Genomic DNA, 11061 nt, shown 5'->3' on the forward strand with positions numbered 1-11061 from the left:
CTCTTAAACCGGCAACAGGCCGGGGGACCGCGTCGCGAAAAGCCTGGTAAAAACAACAGGAGCGCCCACAGAAGGGGAGAAAGAAAAAAAAGAGTCCGAAAGGAACAGGCGGGTGTCGTTGGCGGTTCTTTTTTACTGCCCCTCTCCACAAAGTGTCCTTCACAATTACCCTCCCTAAGAAAAGGTACTAAAAATGGGGATCAGAATATTGGGGCAAAACCATGCGTGGCTCTTAGCGTGCAAAGTTGGGGTTCCTACAATCTCTGTCAGTGTCTGAGTACTGGAGTGGGCATGAGGTGAGGCAGCATGATAGAACCAGGATGCTTAAGAGAGAGAGGAGAAGTTACCCTGGGAACAGAATCCCAAATCTCAGTCACCAATTAGCTTAGCTGGCTAGGGGAGGAGGGTGCAGCTACAGACAAGGCTGGTGGTCCACCCTCTTGCTCCTGACTTTGAGAAGGCTATGTCCTCCTCAGAAAGGGGATATCACACAGCCCTGTACCTACCACTCATCCTGACTGCAGATATAAACTCAACTCAACTTTCAGGGCTTCAGGAGAAGTATAGGGTAGGGAGGTGAGAGGCCAAAAGTAGGAAAAAGGGGAGTGGAGCTGGGGCTGGCATGCACATTTAGAACCAAGAAGAAAAAAAAAAAAACACACAGGAACATCGACTTTTCTAGAGGGTTTTTCGGGGGTGGGCTGGGCTGGGCTGGGCTGGGTCTTAGTGCTGCAGCTGCTTCAGGCTGCGCAGGGCCTCAGCACATGCCCGGATAAGGCCACACAGCTGAATGCTAGTCTCCAGGGAAGTGCTAGAGCCCAGCTCAGCTGAGGCCCAGGTGAGCTTCTGCAGGAGGGCTGCCTGTGTGCAAGTCACCACATCTGCACTTGGAGCCGTAGCAGGAGTAGGTGGCCCCTGGGCTGCCTTGAGCCCTGCTGCAGCTCCCTCACAATGCTCCGGTCGTGGTACTGGGGGCTGAGGTGTGGGCCTGGGGCCAGAGGGCAGCTCTGTGGCAGAGGATAGCTGGTGTTCCCGAGCTTGGGAGAGGGCAGCCTGGGCATTCAGAGCTAAAAAGGGAAGAAAGTGGGTGGAATGGTCAGAATGACTGGCACACCCAGGAACCCTCTATTTGTGCTCTTTACTGTTTTGTTTTGTTTTTTAAACTCTGCTGCAGATTTTTAAAACTATGCCCAGAGCCTTGGACATGTTAGGCAAGCACTTCATTGAGCTACACTCTCAGTCACAACCCACTTTCTATTTTTGTATCACAGTTTTTTTATGCCCTAACTTGATGGGCCCATCAAGACTGTGCCTGATTGCACTCAGACTCTCCCGCAGTGTGGGAACAGGAGGTGCTTAGTGTTCTCAATGAATGGTCCTCTCCAGAGCCTAAAGGAGAAAGCATCTTGGAGTCTGCCCACCCACAGACTCCACTGTCACCTCCCAGGCCTACTGTTCTGGGCATCTACCACCACAACAATTCCCCACCGAGCACATCGGACCCCTCACCCGGATTATCTTTATCCACGTCTGAGTCGAGCTCCTGACAAGCTACGCAGTAGATTTTCCGCTGTTTGTCTTGGAGAAGGATCGTCTGGACCAGAAAGCACACGGGGTAGGGTGAGAAGCGGGGCGATGGGATTCAAAGGGGAGGGCTGAGGAGGGGCCATGCGGCCTGCCCGCGGGCCCATCGCCGGCCACTCGCCCGAGCCTCTCCTCACCCCACAGTCCGCGCACGTCTCGCCCAGCATGCGGTAACCGCGCAGCAGGTAGTCGCCCATGAGCCGGGAGATGCGATCCTGTCGCTCCCGTCGCGCCTGCAGCACCTTCGTCTCCGCCTCAGTCGGGGGCTCCCAGGAGAAATCGTCGACTTCTGGGGAAGACAGGCACAAGAGACCGGGATCTTGCCGGAGCGAGCAGGCTCCCGCGCCCCGCAGCCACAGGCCCCCGTAGCCCAAGTCCTCACCAGCGCCGTTCAGGGCCATGTTGCCGTTGTCGCCGCTGGGCTCACCGGAAATGTCGCACAAGCAGAGCGCCTTCGCCGCGCCCCCGCCCCTTCCACAGGGGCCTGAGGATGAGGGCGGAAGTGACGCATCCCAGGAGTCCTCAGATCTCGCTCTGCCCACAGTGGGGCGTGTCTGCAGCAGTCTCGACCTTACCCGGGAAGGGCGTCAGTCACCCAGACCCTGGCAGACAGAAACTGGAGAGGCGTGTTCGGGGAAATCCTGCTCGCGTCGTAGGGCTCAGGAGTGAGCTCGCTAGGTCGCTTTTCCTGCCCTCCGCGAATTGAGGGGACCACTTGATTTGAAAAGCCCTCGCTGGCCTCTGCTTGACTTGGGGTTGTCCTTTCCTCACAGGCTGAGCCGGCGGGGCAGTGTCGTAATCCCAACCAACCACCGCCACCGTGGTTGCGCGCGTGTGGAGCCTCACTTGGACCAGCGGGGATCATTGTCGGCTTATTTCAAGACGCTCCCCTTCTGCACGTCCAGAGTTCCAGTCTGTCACATGTTCTACCCCCACCTAGTGCCAAGACCTGGGACTCCTGGGACTAATGCAAAGCCTGTCCCTAAGCAGACTTTTTTTTTTTTTTTTTTTTTTTAAGTTTATGACCTCAGAAAGTTTGCTGACTGAAAAACCCGCTTTGTGCTGGGCATGCGCAGATCAGGTTCCAGCCGCGCCGCTCTGGAGTGGGGATGGGGTACTTATTACATATACTTGTGACCGTTAGGCTTTTCTTAAGTGGATTGCAAGTGAAAGTTGCTGGTACTCCCTGAACATTGGCCTTTATGATTTTCCCCTTTCTTTCGTGTTCTTTTTCTAGGTGCATCTACCTCCTTATTAGATTAGAAGCAGATGGGGTAGGCAGGGGTCCCTAGATGTGCAACTTGCTAGGTCTCAAGGCTGTAAACCAGGACAGTAAAAAAGGAGTTAGGACTAGACCCCCCCAAATCGCATCCGAAACCTCCTTCCCTGGACAAAACATGTTTTTGGTTTTTTTTTTTTTTTTTTTTTTTTGTACTAGGGGTTGAACTCAGAGGCACTCGACCACAGAGCCACATCCCCAACCCTATTCTGTATTTTATTTAGAGACAGAGTCTCTCTGAGTTGCTTAGTGCCTCACTTTTTGCTGAGGCTGGCTTTGAACCCATGATCCTCCCATCTCAGCCTCTGGAGCCACTGGGATGACAGGCGTGCCCCACCATGCCCGGCAAAATATGCTTTCTTAATCTTACTTGTAATGCCCTTCACCAATCCCATCTTCCTCCTACAGGACCCCCTGGCACTGCCATTTTTTTCACTCTTGCTGCCTCCTAGGAGAGCCCTGTGTACCTCTTTACTCTCTCCATCATCAACAGGTTCTTGGGCAGCAATGTACTTAACTCAGGGCCTGCATCCCGATTCATTTCTGCCAGACTGACTGTAGAAACTGTCCCTGAACCATCTGTTGGACTCCAGCCTATATGCACAGACTTTCCAGGCCATTACAGTCTCCAGTTCCTGCCCATCCTGAATTCCCCAGTGTACCCTCTGTGTCATCATCAAGACTCACTCAACTCCTGTTCTGCCTGGTATCAACTGGTCATTTATCCTCCCATTTTTCCCCTTTCATTTTCTCCTCATATTGTTGTTCTGTTGTCACCATTTCACAGAGTAGGAAACTTGAATAAGTCTTTTAGAACATATGGCATGTTATATTTGCTCAGAACTAGCTGGCATCTCCCTATTACACATAAACAATAGTCCAAAGTCCTTATTATGGTCTCCAAGATCCTACAAATAAAATCCTTGTTCTCTCTCATCTCTTCCTACTGTTCCTACTTTCTTCCTGACCCACTACTCCAGGGAATTCTATCCCCTTCCTCTCTCAGGACTTCTTCCTGCCTCAAGATCCACTGTAGGGTGGACAAGACATAGGCCTGGAATCAGGCAGGCCTGAGTTTGATCCTAGATCTTCTGCTTACTGGCTCTGTCACCTGGAGGAATTGACTTCACCTCTCCAGACTTCAGTTCCTCCTCTGAAACAGAGCTACTTATGTTTACTTGGCAGGATTGTGTGAGGATGTAGCGAGGAGATGTGAGTAAAGAGTACTAGGCAACTGTTCTCTACCAATCTCTCATTTATGCAGGTTTTGCAGGAGCAGAGACACAAAAGAGTATGTACCTTTATTCTGAACTATCTTCAAGTATGTTTGTATAGTGTACAGCCTTGGACTGTAGAAATAATGGCTCCTTCTAGAGCAAAGGGCTGCTATACCCACTGTCCCTTATAAAAGACCTGGGTTCTCTGTAATTCAACTCACCATGTATAGGCATCTATGCAGGCCCCCTTCAATAGACTTGGAAGGGGGAAGTAACAGATATGCTTACATTCATGTTGCTTGCTGTGCTGTAATAAAGTCCTTTGTCTTCATCCCAGAAGTCTTGTGTCTTTTGCCAGCATCCATGAACTTGTGTCAGTCTTAACTAGTTTGTTTAAAAGTAGAGTAGGGTCAGGTGCAGTGGTGCATGCATGTAACCCCAGCAGCTTGGGAGGCTGAGGCAGGAGGATCATGAGTTCAAAGCCAGCCGCAGCAAAAGTGAGGCACTAAAGAACTCAGTGAGAGTCTGTCTCTAAATAAAATACAAGAAATAGGGCTGGGGATGTGGCTAAGTGGTTGAGGGCCCCTGAGTTCAATCCCCAATACCCCTCCTGCATATCCTGCATAAATCTGTCCTGGGGAGGAATAGATAGCTTCTCACAGTCAGATGCAGGTCTGCCTCATTGAAACAAGCAGTACTGACACTGATCCCGGAAGTACAGAAGTTCCCATCCCCTTTCAGCATAGGGTAAAGGATGGGGTGTAGCTCTGTGGTAGAGCATGTATTTAGCATGCCTAAGATACTCAGCATGCCTAAGAACCTGGGTTCAATCCCTGCATCCTCCCACCAAAACCAAAACAAACCGCCCCAAACGGGGAAAGATCTTAGTTCTTTTCTTAAGATAAAGATTCTTTTATAAGGGGTTGGGGATGTGGCTCAAGCGGTAGCGTGCTCGCCTGGCTTGCCATCGATGCATGTTGTTGGGCAGTGTGCTTATTAAAGACTATTTCACCTGTGGGAGACTTTAGGACTCAACAACCACAGCCATATCACTTTCTATCAACAGCTGTGAGGTCTGCACCATTGGCTGACCTGGGTTTGAGTGGCTCGGTCTCTAGTTAAAGGTTTGTCAATTCTTTTCAAATAATTAACTTCTGAATTAGTTGATTCTCCCTGTCGCTTTGCTGTATTTCTCTTACTTGCACTCAAATCTTGATTATCCTTATTGTCCTCCCTTCTGCTTGTATTGGTTTGTTCTTCGAGTTTCTTTTTCTTTTCTTTTTTTAAAGAGAAAGAGAGAGAGAGAGAGATAGAGAGAGAAAGAGAATTTTAATATTTTATTTTTCTTAGTTTTCGGCGGACACAACACCTTTGTATGTGGTGCTGAGGATCGAACCTGGGCCGTACGCATGCCAGGCGAGCTCGCTACCGCTTGAGCCACATCCCCAGCCCTTGAGATTTTTTTTTTCTTTTCAATGTAAACATTAACAACTATAAATTTTCCCCTAAGCACTTCCTTTAAAAAACAAAGGTCACAGCTATGCAAGTCAGACAGACACCAAACAACGTTCTAACAAACATCTATAGGACACTCCATAAACAGCAGAATTCATATTCTTTTGAAATGCACATGGAATATTCTCCAGGATTGACCGTATGTGAGGTCTGAAAACTCTCTAAGGATCCATACATTGAAAAAGATTGAACTCATACAAAATCTATTCTCATTCCATAATCGAATGAAATTAGCAATCAATAACAGAAAGGGATTTAGGAAACTTTATACAGAAATTCAACAACATACTCCTAAAATATCTATGGGTCATAGAAGAAATCACACAGGAAATTAGAAAATACTTTGAGATTAATTAAAATGAAAACAATGCAGAAAATTTTATGGAATGCAGCCAAAGTGATGCTTAGGGGGAAATGTATAGCTTCTAATGTTTATATTAAAAAAGGAAAAAAGGGCTGGAGTTGTGGCTCAGTGGTAAAGCACTTGCCTAGCATGTGTGAGGAACTGGGTTCAATTCTCAGCACCATGTATAAGTAAATGGATAAAATAAAGGTTCATCATCATCTTTAAAAAATTTTTAAAAAGAAAAAAAAAGATCTCAAATCAATAAATTAATGTTTCACCTTAAGAAACTAGAACAAACCAAAAACAAGTAGAAGGAAAGATAATAAAGGGAGAATAATAAAGATTTGAGTGGAAATAAGTGAAATAGAGAATAGAAACTGATCCAAAAGTTTTTTAAAAGACCAACAAAATTGAGGAATCTTCAGCTAGAGACTGATCCAGGTCAGCCAATGGTGCAGACATCGCAACTGCAGGTGGAAAACAAGGTGGCCATGGTTGCTGAGTCCTGCAGCCACCCTATGTGAAATGGACAAAGTGGGTAGCAAGAACACTGCCAAGCACCTAGCAAAGTTTTCATCAAACTGAAACTAATCATGGAAACAAAATCGTAGCTGCTCAAACTGTCTGTCACTCACATAGATGCCCGTGTTAAGGGCCCATTATATGATGACACTGACTGGGATCAAGCTGTTGATCGTGATTCACTGCTTGCTGCACTGCCATTTTCTCATTTCCACTTGGATTCATCACCATACTAGACTGGCAGCACATTAGCCATCATAGAGGGGGTACAAAGGAAAGGATTCTGTGCTTCTGAAGCAGAGGCTGCCACTCCATGCCTGACTTGTGATTTCTGCCAAAAGTTCATCTGTTTATTTCACAATAAGGGAGATTACACTATATGTAGCACTGCCCCTGCCCACACCTGACAGATTAATTTACGAGATGCTCAGTTCCCCTTTGGGACTATGGTGATACCTCACACTTTTCAGGTCAAATGGTGCCTTGCCACTGTGGTCCTTTATTATTTTATTTTAGTTGTAGATAGTCACAATACCTTTTTTTTTTAAAAAAAAAAAAGTATTTTTGTGTGGTGCTTAGGATCAAACCCAGTGCCTCACACATGCTAGGCAAGTGCTCTACCACTGAGCTACAACCCCAGCCTGCCATTGTAATTCTTGAGATGAATCTGTGTTGTGTTTACAGTTTTCTGGACCATATGAAGTCTTTTATCCCAAAAGCCACTCAGAATAGGCTGACAGTGACCATGCTCCCTACCAGCCCCTGTGAACTCTGAAACAGCCTCCTCAAAAATCAACTCAGGAATACTTCTAGCTCTCCCTCCTGGTCCCCACACCTTGGTGAGGCAATCTAATTATGAATGCAGCTGTCCCCAGGATGGGACCATCTCCCATCTTGGCCACATCCTTCATGAAGATTGGAATGTGAGGGTGGAGGTTTTTTTAGAACAACTTTGAAAATTCCAGGTTCCATCCTAACCATGTAGGGGACACGATGCTTCTTTCTTCCCCCTAACATCAATTTCAGGCCAGGCTTGTTAGTGATTCCCAGGTAGCAGCCTAGTCAACAGGGGGATTAGAAGATTCAAACGTGTGTGTGTGTGTGTGTGTGTGTGTGTGTGTGTGTGTGTGTGTGTGTAGTGTATGGTACTGGGGATAGGATCCAGGGTCACTTTACCACTGAACCACACCCTCAGTCCTTTTTTTTTTATGTTTTGATTTGAAACAGAGTTTTGCTAAGTTGCTGAGGTTGGCCTTGAAATTGTAATCCTCCTGCCTCAGCCTCCCAAGTTCTTGGATCCAGGTGTGCATCATTGTGTCTGGAAAGACTCAAATGTAATTGTGGCCCAGGCCACCCGAATTCTCTTGTTGGCACTCTTGGGATCAGAGGAATAACTGCAGCCCTTGGCTGTGACACCTCTCCCAGAGTCCCTCAATATTCCCTGCCACATACAAACAGTGGTCCATAGGCTAAGTGGGGACAGAATGTATCCCTGTAAGTTTGATTAAAATGCCCTTGTCCTTTTCATACCTGACACTTTCAGGTGATGATTAGGAGGAGGAGATGATCAGGAAAAGGGAGAAGTTACAGCTACTGGAATGGGATATACAAATTTTGAGTCAGAGGAGGGAGAGCAACAGCTTTGGCACCTGGGAAGGAACAGTTCAGACCCTGGGGACGTGGGAGAAGGAGCGATATTAATCATCTCTGTCTTTCCAACCCGCTTTCCCTGGAACCTTCCTTGCTAAGGGAAAAACCCTGCTTCACCTCTCCCAGACTGTTGCAAGTGCCTTAAATTTAACAGACTGTGGGTCTGCCATTCTCCACCTTGGTTCTGTCAGGGATTTGATTGCTATTCTTCTTAGCCTTCCCAAGAGATGGGAAATGACAGAGGTGGCCTCAGCTCCTGTACCTCCCACATAAACACCAATACTCACATGCTGTCCCCATCACTATTCCCGTAGCCAGGACTCAGTCATTTCATGGGGTAGTGGCACAGACAAACAGGACAGGTTGACTTATGGTTCTCAGTCCTTCCCAAAACAAGGGGTAGACTCAATTATCCAAATGGGGTTGGGAGACCTACCAGCTTGTGAGGAGGCCACACTGGAGGCAATATCAATCGGTGTCCCTTAACTGATGTAGGTCCCACTTATTTGAGACAGCTTTGTGTTTCTTCCCAAAAGTGCCATGAGCCCCTCTGCACCAGATTCTACTTTTTATGTGGAAGTCAAGCATTAATTTGCTTCTCTCCTGGAAACAGTCTCTTGGAATCTGTCCCTGACTTTAGCCAAAGTGATCATCACCTTGAGTCACTAGGTCAGTCTCTATTCACTGACCAAGGTTGATATGGTTGATCGGATCTCTCTGGGCTTCTTCCTTATGGCCAAGACAGAGTCTGTGCAGTTAATTTTTAAATTTTCTTTTTCTTTTCATTTAATATTTTTAATAGTAGATGGACAATACCTTTAATTTATTTTTATGTGATGCTGAGGATTGAATCCAGTGCCTCCGTGCTAGGTGAGCGCTCTACCAACTGAGCCACATCCCCAGCCCTATGCAGTTAATGTATCCCCTTGTACCTGGGTTGGTTAGTGCTTCATGCCTAGTGGAGGGGTCTGTGCAGAGACTTAAGGAGGAAGCCACCTGGTTTTCTAAGATAGGTCTGATGTTTTATAGATTTGCTCACCTGGGACCACGGGGGACATGGGTGAAGTCAGTACTGCAAGTTAGCCTCATCCTGCTGCTTGAAGAATGTCTGCAGTGACCTCAATTAAATGTTGTATGTGACAAATGGGGAAAAAAATGGTTTTATCCCCTGTTGATCAAATTACCATGGAAGTAAAAAAAGCCAAGTTGGTGTACAAGTGAGGATTGGATATTACTGTAAGACAATTCTCTATGAGTCTCTGGAGTTTCTGCACATTTTGCAATGAGGCATTAATTGCCTTTGCTCTGGACTCTCTTTTTCAAAGATATAATGAAGAGCCATGGAAGGTGGAGATAGTGTCTCCCCCCAGAGCAAGAGATGGGCATGCTCACTGGCTTTGGGTTCCCATACTACAATACACTCCACATGCGAGCACCAATCTGAGCCCATCTACATCACCCCAGTGGAACTTGGAGACAAGGGGACAAGCACATGCTGCTGCTCATGTGGTTTGCTGTGCCATGATAAAGTCCTTTGTCTCTGACCCAGGAATCTCATGTCTTCTGCTAGAATCCTTGAACCTGTGGTAGGCTAACTTGCCAGCTTCCTAGTGGGGTAAGATCTCAGACTTTTTGTGGTCTTTGACAAGAGGAAGGCATATAGAACATTCCTAGAAGTGTTGGTGGCAAATACATTTGCAATAGTCATGGCAGGCAGACCAGTTGCCTGGGAAGCAGTGGGCTTGGGCTCTTTCTGACCCTTCACCTGTCAACAGAATTTATCACAGGTTCCTATGAGCAAGAGCAGCATCTGTTCCTACCTGTGGGTAGGCCCTTTCCTGGGTAACAGTGCACACTGTGATGGCATATTCACACTCAGCTACATTAAAGGACCAGCTAAGACTGGTTTATCTGCAGGCGCATGTTCACATGAACAAGTGGCCTATGCCACTTTCATGTGACTCTGCAAAGCATAACTTACAGCATTGTGCTTTCCACACTAACAGGCACTTTTTCTTCTTCCCTGCATGTGAACTGATCTGACATTTCTGGGAAATTAAAAGGACTGGATTCTTAATGAAAATAACCCTACTCCGTTTTGGGTGTGTTTTCTTTGTGCCAGGCACTGAGCTAAGAGCTTTTCAAGAAGCATCTCATTTAACCCTTAGAACTTCACTGAGTTAGGTCTTATCAGCATTCCAATTTGCAGAAGAGAAAGCCGAGGCTTGTCTCCGGTAAGAGATTTATCCCTGGTCACCTGGGACATGGCAGGGCTGGGGCTTCATGACTCCATTCTGGAAGTCAGTGCTCCTCAAAGTCCTGAGTTCTCAACAGTAGGCCTTACCTTGGTGTAGAAGGTGAGAAAAGTCAAGGGGAGAAGAACCTTTATGATTTATTAACCATCAAAAGGGGCTGGGTGGCTGTGGTTGTAGCTCAGTGGTAAAGCATGTGCCCACAATGTGTGAGGCACTAGGTTCGATCCCCAGCACCATATAAAAACTAAAAAAACAAAGATATTATGTCCATGTACAACTAAAAAAATACACATAAATAAGGGGGAAATGGGAATGTGGCTTAGTATATACAAGGCCCTGGGTTCTAGCCAAAGCGCAGAAAAAAAAATTAAATCATTCATATGAAGTGTGAAGTTAATTTCATTTTCCAATCTCATTTCTCCATGTTTACCATTTTGGTACACACAATAAATGGCATATCTGCAGGATCATCAATGGCCACTTTCAGTACAGTGTCTACGGAGAGAGATGCTTCTGCCTCTGTAACTCCACCCAACCTCTTAAAATATATATATATATATATATATATATATTAGTTTTAGGTGGATGCAACACCTTTATTTATTTTTATGTGGTGCTGAGGATCTAACCCAGTGCCCACCCATGCTAGGTGAGCGCTCTACCCCTTGAGCCACAACCCAGCCACAACCTTTT

General features: G+C 46.7%; 1 protein-coding gene and 1 long non-coding RNA gene across 2 annotated transcripts; one reads left to right on the top strand and one right to left on the bottom strand.

Moving 5' to 3' along the window:
• Window positions 1-113: 113 nt before the first annotated feature.
• Window positions 114-2097, bottom strand: Znrd2 (zinc ribbon domain containing 2). The gene is made up of 4 exons (XM_005333440.5): window positions 1967-2097; window positions 1722-1873; window positions 1510-1594; window positions 114-1067 (listed from the first exon to the last, which is right to left on the bottom strand). The coding sequence occupies exons 1-4, from the start codon at window positions 1983-1985 to the stop codon at window positions 724-726; spliced, it is 600 nt and encodes a 199-aa protein (XP_005333497.1). The 5' UTR covers window positions 1986-2097; the 3' UTR covers window positions 114-723.
• A 24-nt stretch (window positions 2098-2121) lies between these two features.
• On the top strand, window positions 2122-4411 carry LOC144376973 (uncharacterized). The gene is made up of 2 exons (XR_013437413.1): window positions 2122-2262; window positions 2358-4411. It is a non-coding gene; the product is annotated as an uncharacterized LOC144376973 (long non-coding RNA).
• Window positions 4412-11061: the final 6650 nt, after the last annotated feature.

The sequence above is a fragment of the Ictidomys tridecemlineatus genome, chromosome 4 (assembly GCF_052094955.1).
Source record: "Ictidomys tridecemlineatus isolate mIctTri1 chromosome 4, mIctTri1.hap1, whole genome shotgun sequence".
Classification (NCBI taxonomy): Eukaryota; Metazoa; Chordata; class Mammalia; order Rodentia; family Sciuridae; genus Ictidomys; species Ictidomys tridecemlineatus.

Excerpts from the sequence above, each read along its gene's own strand:
- Znrd2 (XM_005333440.5), bottom strand. Across the intron at positions 1,595-1,721 it reads AGACGTGCGCGGACTGTGGG|ACGATCCTTCTCCAAGACAA; the intron begins GTGAGGAGAGGC and ends TTTCTGGTCCAG. Across the intron at positions 1,068-1,509 it reads CGTGGATAAAGATAATCCGG|CTCTGAATGCCCAGGCTGCC; the intron begins GTGAGGGGTCCG and ends TTCCCTTTTTAG.